General features: G+C 48.9%; 1 protein-coding gene across 2 annotated transcripts in view; it reads right to left on the reverse strand.

The window, feature by feature from the left end:
• FLT3 (fms related tyrosine kinase 3) overlaps positions 5,966 to 15,292 on the reverse strand; it is an 84,965-nt gene continuing 75,638 nt past the window's right edge. For both annotated transcript variants that reach the window (XM_021065521.1, XM_005668293.3), the window contains exons 21-24: positions 13,890 to 14,001; positions 13,451 to 13,550; positions 12,906 to 13,011; positions 5,966 to 6,529 (exon numbers count right to left, since the gene is read on the reverse strand). In XM_021065521.1, the coding sequence (XP_020921180.1) occupies positions 6,416 to 6,529; positions 12,906 to 13,011; positions 13,451 to 13,550; positions 13,890 to 14,001 (432 nt within the window). In that variant the 3' untranslated portion in view covers positions 5,966 to 6,415. The remainder of the gene's footprint in view (positions 6,530 to 12,905; positions 13,012 to 13,450; positions 13,551 to 13,889; positions 14,002 to 15,292) is intronic.

Genomic DNA, 15,292 nt, shown 5'->3' on the forward strand with positions numbered 1-15,292 from the left:
TGAATTTGCAAGCGGAAACTCCTTCACTCATGGAAATGCTGATACGTGGTGGGAAGGGCCTCGCTGCAGACGTGCCTGCATTTCTGGCAGAGCCTGGGAGCCTGACCCCCTTTCAGCCTGTTTTATCTATGACAACAATGCAAGTGCAAACAGCCTGCTCACCTAGGAACTTTTAAGACACAAACGGCCAAAGTATTAAAGAGTCGTGTGCATAGAAACTGCATCCACACACGCACACACAAACTCACCCAAATTCCTAATATGGAATCTGGGGACCCACGCTACAGAAGCACCAGGGGTCCGGCGGGGTGTGTGGGGGGGTGAGCTCAGTTAATCCTGCCTGGCTCTCCCCCAGGCAAACCAATGAAGGAAATTTAAGCTAGTCAGAGGGGCAGGAAATTTTCATCCCAGCAAAAAGGTACAGGGTTGACTTGTGCACTATAAATCGTGTGAATTGTGTGGTATATGAATTACGTATCAATAAAGCTATAATTTCCTTAATTTATATATATTGTTTCATAATTTATGTTTAACCATACAAGCTATGATTCTTCTTCTTTTTTCTTTTTTTTTTTCTTTTTTGCTTTTTAGGGCCGCACTCAAGGCATATGGAGGTTCCCAGGCCAGGGGTCAAATCGGAGCTACGTCTGCCGGCCTACATCACAGCCACAGCAATGACAGATCCAAGCGGAGTCTGCGACCTACACCACAGCTCATGGCAATGCTGGATCCTTAACCCACTGAGCGAAGCCAGGGATCGAACTCGCATCCTCATGGATCCTAGTCGGATTCGTTTCCGCTGCACCATGACAGAAACTCCCATTATGTATATTTTACCACACACACAAAAAAATCATCAACGACTTTTCGGTCTCTTTTAGGTAATTTGGACTTTAATACCTATTGGATTTCCAGGAGCTGAAAAGATGTGTTGGCCAAAGCAGTTTCTTAATTTCTTTTTCTTTTTTCTTTTCATTTTTGGCCACCTCCAGCATATGGAATTCCCGAGCCAGGGATCAGATCCCAGCTGGGGTTGCCACCCACTGTGACGGCAGATCCTTAACCCACTGTGCTTGGCCGGGGATCGAACCTGTGACCCAGAGCTCCTGTTGCACCAGAGTAGGAACTCCAAGAGATATGGCTTTTTTAGGTGATAATTCCCTCCTTTTTTGTCTGCTGCTGATGGTGACTGTGGCACAGAGATTAACAAATGTGAATTCCAATATGCCATTTATTTTTGACAAAAATGACAGTGGCAGTGGCGGGTGAGTTCAGACAAAGCTGTGACTGAGAGGGTCCTTCATGAAGAGCTGAGGAGGAGAAGCAAGATCGGGAAGGAGCAGCGCTGGGAGGAGGCTGCAGCTGTGAGAAGAGCCCCCCCTGCCACCGCCCCCTGGGGTTATTTTTGTTACCCCTGGAAAAATCTAGGAAACAGTCTTCGTTTTCAGCATAGGAAGCTGAACATTATGCATAGAAGGTGCTCCAAGAAGAATAAGTTCAAAAGCCAATTCCCTGTGCAGACAAATGCCTGGTGTAGAAGAGAGCGAAAAAGCCAGGTCCTAGGAAAAACCATGACCCCAGGCTGCTCTGTTACTGTCCAGAGGGTGTAAATAACGCACGTAAAATGCACCGTCATGCCCACAGTCGGCGAATGAATGAAGTGAACGTTATCAGCACAGAGGGGTGTTTTTCCTTCTAACCAACCCATTGGCCTTTTCTTTAATTCTGCTTCTTAGGGAATCCTGGAGTCGAGCTGGTAACGAAAACACTAGTCCCAGGGCGCCACCTGCTGGCGAGATTCCTACAAGGGCCTGGCGCAGAGGGTGTCCGCGCAGTGGCAACAGCACGTCTCCAAAGTCAGGGCTTGTTTTTGCTTGTTTTTTGGGGGGGGGGGCAAACCTGCGGCATATGGAGGTTCCAAGGTTAGGGCTCCAATCAGAGCTATAGCTGGCAGCCTACACCACAGCCACAGCAACGCCAGATCAGGGCTGCTTATGCATACACCACGACTCACGGCAATGCCGGATCCTTAACCCACTAAGGAGGCCAGGGATCAAACCTGCAACCTCATGGTTCCTAGTCGGATTCGTTTCCTCTGTGCCACGACAGGAACTTTTATTTTTTTTTATTTTTATTTTTTTTTTAGGGCTGCACCTGCTACATATGGAGGTTCCCAGGCTAGGGGTCTAATAGGAGTTGTATTCTGACTCATGTTAAAAACGTGTAGTTGGAGTTCCTGTCGTGGCACAGAGGAAACAAATCTGACAGGGACACAATGTGACCCAAAGTAAAACTGAACCTGTGGTAAGAGTCGGGTTTAAAAGAGCCTCATTTCATTTTTCCCTAAGAAGTTTTTAAATACCATCCTTCCTAAGAAAATGTCCTATTTGGTCCATACAAAAGTTATGTTATTAAGCCTAAAACCTATGAACCCATCACCCCAACCAAAACCCCAACTTCAAGTGTCATCATGTGAAAATGGTTAAATAGTGGCAATTGTTTTTATTCTATTTATCATCTTTTTGGCTGTGCCTACGGCATGTAGGTGTTTTCAGGGCCTCATACCCACGCCTCAGCAGTGACAACACCCGGTCCTTACCCCAGCGACCCACACAGGAATTCCAAAATTTTCATCACTGTACATTCACTACGCCATGTAATACCAGGAATGAATCTTCGCATAACGGGGTTTTGTTATTTGTTTGCTGTTACGGCTGCACCTGCGGAGGCCAGAGATTGAACCCACGCCTCCATGGAGACCCAAGCCACTACACTTGGATTCTTAACCCATCGCACCACAGCAGGAACTCCTGGGTTGTTTTTATTGTGTGTGTGTTTTGGATGTGCCTGCAGCATATGGAAGTTCCAGGGCCAGGGATTGAACTCGTGCCACAGCAGTGACCCGAGCTGCTGCCTTGACAACATGGGGTCCTTAACCCACTGCAAGGGAATTCCAATGTTTGTTTTTTAAAGAAAGCAGTCACTGGAAGTCTACACAGCATATGACATCTTGTAAAGCTCACAAATAAGAGAATATTCATTTTCAAGGAAATCGAATTTTCTGGGGCCTTTTATACACCTGTGGGTGTGCCTCGCAGGTGATGCCACGTATAAACGTATCTGTTCGACTCCATCCACAATGAAGTCATGTTCAGAAAGTACGTGCGTCCTGACCAAAATCACTTTGGTGGAAGGAAAAGAACATTCCTTAAATGTTAACTCACTTTTAATTCTCCTTCCTCTGATCACTAACAAACAAACTTTTTCTTTTCTTTTATTATTTTTTCACTTATTATTTATTTATTTATTTTTGCTTTTTTTTCAGGGCCGCAACTGTGGCGTATGGAGGTTCCCAGGCTAGGGGTCCAATCAGAGCTACAGTTGCCAGCCTACACCACAGCCACAGCAACATAGCATCTGAGCCGCATCTGTGACCTACACCACAGCTCATGGCAATGCCGGATCCTTAACCCACTGAGCAAGGCCAGGGATCAAACCTGCAAACTCGTGGTTCCTAGTCGGATTCATTTCCGCTGAGCCACTATGGGAACTCCCACTTTTATTTTTTTTTTTATTTTATTTTTGCTATTTTAGGGCTACACCCACGGCATATGGAGGTTCCCAGGCTAGGGGTCCAATTGGAGCTGTAGCTGCCGGTCTACACCACAGCTCATGGCAACACCGGCTCCTTAACCCACTGAGCGAGGCCAGGGATCGAACCCGAAACTTCATGGTTTCTAGTCGGATTCATTAACTGCTGAGCCATGAAGGGAACTCCACCAACAAGCTTTTTATTAAAAAATTTATTTTTGGCTTCTGCCACGGCACCTGGAAGTTCATGGGCCAGGGACTGAACCCAAGGCACAGCAGTGACAATGCTGGGTCCTTAACCTGTTGAGCCACCAGGGAACTCCTATACTTTTTTTTTTTTAAAGAAAGGATGTTTACTTCAGTTTACTTAAGAAGATAAATCTATTTGAAGTGGGAAGACTGTTAAGAGCCATCGGGATGACCCAAACCAGAAGCCGGAGGAGGTTTCAGGGGAGGAGGGTTACTGAGGTCGGGGGCTGAGAGAGGCTGAAGGAGAGGCGGGGCTCGGGTCCGCCCGCAAGCAAGGACTTAAACAGAGAGTTGGGACCCCAGATAGAGGGCGCTGAAAGGAAAACCCAAGTGGGAATGTCTAAGATGACCCCTCAGAACAAGAGCGTGGGGCTGCCTACAGAGACGCTGAAGGCTGGGGGGGTGGAATTTGGTGTGGCCGATCCACCTCGGAAAGCGATGCAGCCGAGGAGGGATCCAGGCAAACCAGCACTTTAGGAGGAAGCATCGGTGGGTCAGAGAAAACTGGCTGGTGGAGAGACTGGGAGAAGAGTTGGGTGGGAGTTCCCGTTGTGGCTGAGTGATAATGAACCCCGATGGTACCCAGAAGGATGAGGGTTCGATCCCTGGCCCCCTTAAGGATCCCGCGTTGCTGTGAGCTGTTGTGTAGGTCGCAGACTCTGCTCGATCGGATCCCGCAATACCCGCAGCTACAGCTCAGATTCACCCCTCGCCTGGGAACTTGCATATGCTGCAAGTGTGACAAGGAGAAGGGGGAGGGGAGGGAGGAGGAGGGGAAGGAGACGAAGGCGAGGAGGTGGGCAGGAAGGGGTTAGTGTAATCTAAGTGGGTTTATGGTGACCTGGTCTAAAACAAAGGACTAGACCCAGAAAGGCAAGAGCAAATGACAACTTCAGGTTATACTCCTGAGTGAGGCATGGATCTGAGTGATTTACGGCCGCGCCCACCGGTGGTGGGAGCCGAGGATTTGGAACCCCAGAATACGGAGGGCCGCCTCTATCATCCTATTTAATTTATTTTTTATTTCCTTTTTGGTCGCTGTGGCATAGGCAGTTCCTGTGCCAGAGATCAGATCTGAGCTGCAGTATTGAGCTACAACACAGCTACGGTAACGCGGTTCCTTTAACCCACCGGGCTGGGGATCAAATCTGCATGCTGGCGCTGCAAAGAGGCCACTGATCCCATTGCACCACAGCCGGACCTCCTCTACCATTCCCCGCCCCCCCCCTTTTTTTTGGTCTTTTTAAAAGGCCACACGCACGGCGCATGGAGGTTCCCAGGTCAAATCGGAGCTGTAGCCGCCGGCCTACGACAGAATCACAGCAAGGTGGATCTGAGCGCCATCTGTGACCTACACCATAGCTCATGGCAACGCCAGATCCTTAACCCAGTGAGTGAGGCCAGGCATCGAACCCACGTCCTCATGGATGCTAGTCGGGTTTGTTAACCGCTGCGTCACGATGGGAACTCCATCTGCTATCCTATTTTATATAAGGGACCTGAGCATCTGTGGTTGTTGATATCATGAGGCATCCTGGAACCAGTCCCCCAGGGTTACTGAAAGAGATGTTTATGTATTTATAACACACATATATGATACATGCAATTCATCAAATCCTTACAACAACCTATAAGATAGATGCCATTACTATCCCATCTTCCAGAAGGGGAAACTGAGGCTTAGACAGGTGGAGTTCCTTGTGCAACATCCCACAGCCACGAAGTGGCAGGAAGAGAATTCCAGGCGAGGCAGACCCCCTGAGAGCTCTGAGCTGGAATCACACCTGGAGAAGCGGGGGAGGGGAGACAAGACAAAGAAAGGAAAGACAACTTGGCCAAGGGCTTCGGCAAGAGGAGGAGAAAAAAACCGCAAAGCACCGGAGCTTATGCGCTGCAGGGGGCTGAGCTTCAAAGGATGAGGGGAGGGAATCCAAGCTCCGTCTCAGCGCAGAGAGCGGAAGTCCTCCTGGGCTCTTCTGCACCCAGCCTGGAGTCCCGGAGCCTTGCAAAAACCTAAGGAAGGAAGGGGGCGAAAGCCATGCAGGCGTAAACAGAGCATCTCACGTGGGCCCAGCAGGTTCGTGAACGCCAGTTAAATCTCACACAAGGTTGATGCCACACACAATTCAAGAAGCAACATTTCTATAGTAGAAATTTTATTTCCATTCATAAAATATATCACTAAATAGCTGAAAAAGGTACATAGTATTTTAAAACATAGATTTAAAAAACTCATATTAGCTTCTCCTTAGCAAAATGCTTTGTCTCATGTATGTACAAGAATATACTATATTTCGGGCACGCAATTTCCACTCAAGCCCGCCGGAGAAGGCCTTTGGTCATAGCTAGATGCTCCCGGAGTTGCTCACCTCTTCTTGCCTCGTGCAAAGGAGGACCGGGATTTTACAAAAGTCCCTTTGGAAACAAGAGTACATACAGAGAGCTTCTAGAGAAAAGTCCAGCAAAGCAGCAGCTGAGAATATATTTTCGTTTAGTGATGGAATGAATCTCGTGATGATCTACAGCCTGTTTAAGGTAGGCAGGGGGAGGAGGTCCGCAAGACTAAACCGTTTCTCTACGAATCTTCAGCCTGTGGAGAGGGTGGCCCTGAATCCACCTGTCTGCTGAAAGGTCGCCTGTTTTGGTAGAGAGGACGTTCGGAAGCGCGGCCATCGGTGTTCTGGTACATCTGCACGTGAGGAAGAGAGAGGACACTGAGCAGCTGCTGGCTGAGACTCGCATGTCACATCCCTACATTGCAAACTGCTTTTGCTATGGATAGATCTTAAGGATATTCCACAGAGCGGCTGACAAAGCAAATCTGTCTGGTCCTCTTATTAACGGAGAAATTCAGAGTCAAATATTTGAGGTCATGATTGCTTCTTCTCTTAGATATAAGACCTCCATCTAGAAATCCTAAAGCCGTGCAGAAAAACCATCAAAGAGAAAGGCCACAAAAAGAGATCTCTTGGAGTTCCCGTTGTGGCTCAGTGGAAATGAATCTGACTAGCTTCCATGAGATTGCGGGTTCGATCCCTGGCCTCGCTCAGTGGGTTAAGGATCTGGCATTGCCGTGAGCTGTGGTGTAGGTCGAAGATGTGGCTCGGATCCCGAGTTGTTGTGGCTCTGGCGTAGGCCGGTGGCTACAGCTCCGGTTTGACCCCTAGCCTGGGAACCTCCACATGCTGAGGGTGTGGCCCTAAAGAAAAAAAGAGAGAGATCTGTTGTTGCTCTTTTTTTTTTTTTTTCTTTCTTTCTAGGGCCACAGCCACAGTATTTGGAAGTTCTCAGGCTAGGGGTTGAATTGGAGCTGCAGCTCCTGGCCTCCCCCACAGCCACAGCAATGCCAGATCCGAGCCTCATCTGTGATTTATGCCACAGCTTGCGACAATGGCCATCCTTAACCCAATGAGCGAGGCCAGAGATCGAACTCGCATCCTCACAGACACTATGTCAGGTCCTTAACCTCCTCAGTCACAACGTAAACTCTAAGATCTGTTCTTTATGCAATAAATACAGAGAGCTGATTTCTTAGGTCTTCATTGGGATTTTGGTGATGTTTAAATTTTGGTCCAAAATGAAAACAGCCCTTCTTTTTGGTCTCATTATGAAGGTAACACACATTCATATAGATAATCTAGGCAATAAAAAAGACATCTAGGAGGAAAGCTAAAATGACCATTTTTGACACAGCTGGCTGCTCACGTATAATTTTGTGTCAGATGGCTTGAACTGCAGATTCTATGGTAGAACCTACTTTTGAGTCACTAATGTGCTGTTCATATAGTATATGCGTTAGGTCTTTTCACGAGCTACTAAACATGAGCAGGTGTCATCTTTTTTTTTTTTTTTTTTTTTTGGTCTTTTTTATTTAGATGTCATCTTTTTACGGGCATCCTAGGGTTCCAGGACTGAGGTACCATCCGTAGCCCTTTGGTGGATTGGCTGCATAATATCAACTGAAAAGTGCCCTCACGACCTTGTCTGCCTCCGGGAGAAATGAGGGAAGTGGACTTGCTGGACCAGAGAGGAGGCACACCTGACCTGGGCATCACATGGCAGGCTGCCCTGCAGAGACGCTTACTTCTTCCTGCTTATAGCACCTGCTCATAGCACCTGCTCTGGGGATGGGCTTCTCCAGAGCCTCAGCAGGGCTCGAGATGTGGAAGATGGCGAAGATCCACTTTTGAAATTCTCTTTCTTAAAGGAACTTACTAAACCCTCTTTTTTTTTTTTTTTTTTTTTTTTTGGCTATGCCCATGGCTTGTGGAAGTTTCCAGGCCAGGGATCAAACCCGTGCCATAGCAGTGACCCAAGCCACTGCAGTGACACCACTGGATTCTCAACCTGCTGTATCACAGGAGAACTCTGAGTTTATTAATTCGTACCGTTTTGTCTTTGTCTTTTTTTCTTTTTTCTTTCTTTTATGGCATGCATAAGCTCCAAGGCCAGGGATCGAACCCCAGCCACAGAAGCAACGACACTGGATCCTTAACTCGCTAAGCCACCAGGGAACTCCCATTTTGCCTTTTCTAGTGTCATGAATTCTTTTAGTTTCTCTCTTTTTTATTTATTGGATTGGTCGTGTTTTCTAAGGGCCCCTTTTTTCTTCGATGCTGAGTTTGAGGTTATATTTTCTCTTCTACATTTTCAGCGCCCATTTTATTCTTGGGTCTGTTTAACCGCGCGGCCGCCCCCACTGCCGAGCTCCCGCGGAGCCCACGGGACCTCTTCCCACCTTGAGGAGGGCACTTTTCCTCCTTCTTTCAAAGAAGCCTCTGTGCTGGGTTTTCCCTCTTCCGTCTTAACTGCTTTCATTGTCTCGGGGATTTTCCATAATTTCTGGTCCACAAAGATTTCCTTCTTGCTTTCAAAGGCAATTAGGGCCTCCGTTCTATTTTTCGAATGTACACATTTCTCATAATTTAGAGGGGCTTAGAGGAGAGGAGAGATGGCCTGAGTCAGGCTCCTTTCCAGAAGCGGGAGGCATTTCTGTCCCCTTCTCCCGACTGCTCAGTGATCCTGCTGAGTCACCTCCTAACTGGGGTCCTGACTTGTGCTTTTTTGCCTTTGTTTTCCCAAACCTGCTTTTATGCTTCCTTTCCTTCCTTCCATGCAGAAATAAGTGCTTTGTACCTTCCATATGCTAAGCATGATGCTGGCGGCTGGGTACACAGGTGAACCAAACAGACGCGGCCACTACCCGATTTCCATGCTGCTACTTATTCATTCATTTAATAACCAGTTATTGTTTCCTGATTATGAGGTGATGTAAAGATGAGGGCACATTATCCTTGTCCTTAGGAAGCAAGCCCAGGGGTGAGACAGACAGACCCAGAGCAAAACCATCACACAACACAAGTCTCAAGCAGAGTGATTTATAAAAGTGTTAGGGGGATTCAGAAGAAGGAGCCTGGAATCTGACTAGGGAAGTTAGGGGTGTTTGGAGAGGAGAGAATATTTGATCTGGCTCTTTTCTATATTTTTTTTCTTTTTAGGGCCACACCTGTGGCATATGGAAGTTCCCCATCTAGAGGCGGAATCAGAGTTGCAGCTGTCAGCCTACACCACAGCCCTGGCACCGCAGCATCCAAGCCGCATCTGAGACCTACACCGCAGCTCGCGGCAACACTGAATCTTTTAACCCACTGAGAAAGGTTAAGGCCCCTTTTAACCTTTCAGGCCAAGGATGGAACCCGCATCCTCACAGACACTGTGTCGGGCACTCAACCAGCTGGGCCACAACAGGAACCCCTCTTTTCTATTATTAGGTGTAATTGACATATACCACGCTGTTAGTTTCAAGTGTACATCGAAGCCATTCCATATTTGTACGTATTGCAGAATGATCACCCCGAGAAGTCTAGTTCATATCCTCCAGCACCCATAGCGATCTGGGTCTTTAAGACACATGTTGAAGCAGGGTGGTCCATTCTAAAGCTCTCATCGGCTCGTCATTGTCTGGATAATGCCTGAGCATGGGAGTCAGGGACCCCCTGGCTCTCAGGTCACACCACTGGAGGTGCGCTATAGCTCAACCGTGAAAGGACATTTTCTAGCTGTGTTCCTTCCCTTTCCTGCTTGTTCTCCAAGAGCCATTTGCCTTCCCTGGTCCGTGATGAAGCAGAAAAAGAGATTCGCCCAAGGCCTGTTTTCCGTCCAAGAGACTGGACGTGACCATGCTGGGAGGAGAGCTGCGTGGCGTGGCTGTGCAGAAGGCGCCTGCCTCAGAGGTGCCTGGCCACGCCAGTGGGGGCAGAAACCCCGTGTCTGCTCCCCAGCTTCTGGACGGGAGCCCCCAGTCCCCCCAGGAGTAAGAGGCTCATCCCAGTGTGCTCATCTCACCCAAGGGGGCCCCTCTTCTAACTCAGCCCCAGCTCGCGCTCAGCACCTCTGATGCTGGGAGGGAAGAGAACCTTCCACTGCGAGGGGCAGGGGGCAGAGCGGAGGAGATGGAGGGAAGGTGTGAGGACGGTCCCGGAGCTCTGATGCTCTCAGCTGAGCCATCATCCGAGGGGAATTTGCATTCAACCATCCCTCGTGCCTCTGAGGACCCGGGGGCGGAGGGAAGTGGGTTTGGATGCCCTGTGGATGTGAGGACATGACCGGGGAGCTGCAGGTCCAGACCAAGGTTGTCCCCAGCAAAGCCAGGCTGTCCAGGCAGCCTAGACCCTCCAGCCTGGTCACGCCAGCTCTGCACCCTGGTCCCTGCCCTCCTCCACCCCCTCCTTGAGAGACACCTTTATTTTCCATTCTTTTTTTTTTTTTTTTTTTTGTCATTTTGCCATATCTTGGGCCGCTCCTGCGGCATATGGAGGTTCCCAGGCTAGGGGTCTAATCAGAGCTGTAGCTGCCAGCCTACACCACAGCCACAGCAACACAGGATCCACTACACCACAGCTCACGGCAATGCCGGATCTTTAACCTGCTGAGCAAGGCCAGGGATCGAACCTGCAACCTCATGGTTCCTAGTCGGATTCGTTAACCACAGCCCCACGATGGGAACTCCTATTTTCCATTCTTCTTTCTCAACCCTGAGCCTTTATACGTATTACTCGCCCAGCCTAGAGCACCCTGCTCGCCCCCATGAGCAGCCAAAACAGTGTTCACTCCTCACAGCCTGGCTCAAATAACACCGCCGGGGACCCACACCCATGACCCATGAGCACAAGTGACTCATGCCTTGTTTCTCTGTAAAACTCGGTTTATCTGAGTGTCCTTAACTGTTTACGAGTCATCTACTCAGGAGCCCGAGTCCCTGGGGGCTTTCCGCCTCTCCTGTGTGTCCTAATTCCCCGACAATAACTAAGTTTCCGTTTGTGATCTAAAAAAAAAAAAAAAAAGTCACAAAAGGAGGCGAAGATACACCACATCTGCACAGGTCTCGGGAGAGCCTCTGGAATTGAAAATGGACCCCTCATCATGTGGCAAAGGGGAACGGCCAATCCATTTAAAGACTCAGATGCATATTTAATTAGCTTTCATTTTTGTAATTATTTTTTTTTGTCTTTTGTCTTTTTAGGGCCACACCCGCAGCATATGGAGGTTCCCAGGCTAGGGGTCAAATCAGAGCTACAGCTGCCAGCCTACACCACAGCCACAGCCACAGCAGATTCAAGCTGCATCTGCAACCTACACCACAGCCACGGCAACGCCAGATCCTTAACCCACTGAGCGAGGCCAGGGATTGAACCTGAGTCCTCATGGATGCTAGTCAGGTTCGTTAACGACCGAGCCGCGATGGGAACTCCTTAACTAACCTTTATTAACTGCTAAGTGCCCTCTACGGGCTGTCTTTGCACATCTATCATCTTATTTACTCCTTACAAAGTCATGAAGTAAGACTGGTTAATCCCCTATTTCCGATAAGGAAGCTGAGACGCCCCCAAAAAGTAAGTGACTCAGTTAACTCCTGTGAAAGGCACATAAGGGGGCCAAGATTTGAACTTCGGTCCTGGCAGTTCCAGGCCCCACCCTTCGCTTACTTTGCCTAGGGGATGGTTCCTTTAACCACATCAGGTGGTACAGGTGCCAGGAAGAGCCAGCAAAGTGACTCCAAGGTCCCAAAGCTCAGAGATCATCTAGCTTAGCCACCTACGTTACAGGTGAGAAAACTAAGGCCCAGAGCTGGTCTTGGGCTCTCAGGACTCCAGGCTCTTCCTAATGCCCCTTGTCGCCTGACTGAGTTGTACAGTTATGCCTCACGAGAGTGTCACGTTGACTGAGGAATGGTCAGTGGCCTCTGGAGGTCAAGGGTTCTGCGTTATTGACATGTCTAGTCCTCTGTCCTGGTCACTAACAAGTATTTAATTTCTGAGTCAACTGGCTGAAAGCTACAGGAAAAGTTGTGTTTCCCGCCCCCAAACACTTATCTGTAAGTACATCTAATCCCATACTTTATTTAATTATTTATTTATTTTTTGTCATTTTAGGGCTGCACCAGCGGCATACGGAGGTTCTCAGGCTAGGGGGTCGAATCAGAGCTGTAGCTGCCAGCCTACACCACAGCCACAGCAATGCCAGATCCGAGCCACATCTGTGACCTACATCACAGCTCATGGCCACACTGGATCCTTAACCCACTGAGCGAGGCCAGGGATGGAACTCGAAACCTCATGGTTCCTAGTCAGATTCGTTTCCACCGTGTCACGACAGGAACTCCCCATACAACTTCAAAAGGGCAACCGAGACCAACTATGGTGACACAGACAATTTGGAACCTTTGGTTCTCAGGATCTCGGCAGCAAGTGTTCTGAGGTCCTGCTTCCCTTTCTTCTTTTTTTTTTTTTCGGGCCGCACCCTCGGCACATGGAAATTCCCAGGCTAGGGGTAGAATCAGAAATGTAGCTGCTGGCCTACATCACAGCAACTCCAGATCTGAGCCGCATCTGCAAACTACACCACAGCTCATGGCAACGCCAGATCCTGAATCCACTGCGCAAGGCCAGGAATCGAACCCGCACCCTCATGGATACCAGTCAGGTTCGTTACCGCTGAGCCACAGTGGGAACTCCCAACTTCCCTTTCTAAGAATGCTTGATGAAAGGCACACTGCCGCTACCTACCGCTTCTTCTGCATCCGCCAGCTGACATCCCAAGAATGAAGTCAGGTTTGGGAAGGAGGGCCGTTTCCTGGAGTCAAAAGCCCAGCAGGACTGCATTATAAAGTATCTGTGAAAACAACAGAACAAGAAGATAAGAAATCCCAGGGAAGCGAAATGGGTCACTCTGCACTTAACGAAGCACCGAGGCACCATGTACTGCTGTGGAGCTTCTTATTTATGGGATGTTTGTCTCGAGGCAAGTATTCCACTAGATTTTGACCCCGTATCAGAAAAAAGGGCAAATTAGATGATGCATTTGGAACAATACAGTGTGGGCCGGCATTCAGGAGAAGGGTCCCTCAAGCAAAGGAACTAAATCCCAGGAAAGGTTCAGTTTTGCTCAGAAAACCCCCCGAAACCAAAAGCAGGAATTTTTCTTTGCCTTTCTTAAGAGGAATCAAGGGAATGCCACCCGAAGGAGTTTTACTTTTCTTCTCCGGGGTTTGGATGTGGACAGACCGTAAATTTCCAGTTTTAGCCCCTTTCAAAGTCTGGCTCGAACTTACATTTCTTCCGTAGCGTAAAATGGCTGATCCATTTTAAATCCGCTCTGGATGAGTTTGTAGAAATTAGCATCAGCCGGAATCCCAGGGTAAGGATTCACACCTGAGAAAAACAGGAGGGCGTAGAACCATCAGGGGACCCATCACCCTGCATCTGTTTATTATTCACTCAAAGAGCAAGCGTGCCCGTGGCTCCCCGGCCGGCACTGTGTGGTGCCAGGCTGCCTGCAGCAGGGCCCGGGTTCCTGCTGGAGGGCAGTTTACAGGCTGGGGGCCAGGGCAGATGGACAGACACCAGGCAATAAAGAGAAATGAGCTCAGGCTGCAAGAGAAGTAAGACTAGGGTGGCCCCGGGAGGAGGCGTTAGACATAGGAGTGGGGGAGGGTTGCAGAGGGAGGACAACGGGCTGGAGCCCAGGGTCCTGGGAACAGCAGACCTTACCAAGCGAGAATATTTCCCAGAGCAGTATTCCGTATGACCAGACATCGCTCTTAATGGTGTAGATTCCCTCAAACAAGCTTTCGGGAGCCATCCACTTGACAGGCAGACGGGCCTGTGTAAAATGCAAGAAACCAATGGTGAATGTTTTTTCTTTTTTTCAGGGCTGCACCTGCAGCATATGGAGGTTCTCAGGCTAGGGGTCGAATAGGAGCTATAGCTGCCAGCCTACACCACAGCCACAGCAACGCCAGATCCTTAGCCCACTGAGCGAGGCCCGGGATCGAACCCTCGTTCTCATGGATACTAGTTGGGTTCTTAACCTGCTGAGCCACAACGGGAACTCCCAATGGTGTATGTTCCACACATGGACACTCCTTCTCTTGTTAGCTGGAGGATCATATTTATTCGCTAAGGCCACTCTGAATGCTTCCCTGAGAAAATCCGATTCTTCAAATGGACATATTTCACTTTCAAATGAACATTCTAACATAGCAGCCTTCAACCAACCAATCGTAGTTCTTTAAAATTCAAGTTTGCCCATGGCCTCATTGAGTTTCATGGTGGACACGTCGCACCAAGGAGTAGCCAGTCACTTGCCCAGAGGCCAGTGGATACTGGTCAGTGATCAGCGGTACTAGTGAATTAGTGGAATATTTTAAGCATTTCTTGGAAGGATTGTAGTGGAAATGGCATCTACAAAAATGTGGTGAGGGGAGCATATGTCATCACTTCAGAAATGACGTCAGGCTGGCTTCTGCGGCTCTAATAATTCCCAATGGCGAGAAAGGGGAGTTTTGAATTAGTACGACCTCAGGTTAGAATCAAGACCCCGGGATGGCTAGGTTCCTGGGGCCGAGCATTTTGCAGTTTTCTTTTTGCCTTTTTTTTTTTTTTCTTTAGGTCCACACCTGCGGCATATGGAGGTTCCCAGGCTAGGGGTCCAATCAGAGCTGTAGCCACCGGCCTACACCACAGCCACAGGAACTCCAGATCCAAGCTGCGTCTGCCACCTACGCCACAGCTCATGGCAATGCCTGATCCTGAACCCATGAGTGAGGCCAGGGATCGAACCTGCGTCCTCATGGATGCTAGTCAGATTCCTGTGAGCTAGAGGATCAGAGCCATGATGGGAACTCCTGCAGTGTTTTCTTTTCCATGGGTTAAGGAGCCCTTCACCCCGTAAGCTTGAGCTGCCAAGGAAAAATCAAAGCTCCAGAAAGGACAAGCTGGGAGATTCAGGCAAGCTCGTCTGGTGAATTTGATTAATTAAAGGAATGAGGGGTGGTTTCAAATGGAATTCTGTTTCCTGCTTCAGAAACCTCCAGCGAGTAGGGTGGAGCCTCCACAGGCATGTGTGGCAGGCCTCCTGTTTATGACTGAAGCTACCATGATGGAGGCACAGA

This window comes from Sus scrofa, chromosome 11 (genome assembly GCF_000003025.6).
Source record: "Sus scrofa isolate TJ Tabasco breed Duroc chromosome 11, Sscrofa11.1, whole genome shotgun sequence".
NCBI lineage: Eukaryota > Metazoa > Chordata > Mammalia > Artiodactyla > Suidae > Sus > Sus scrofa.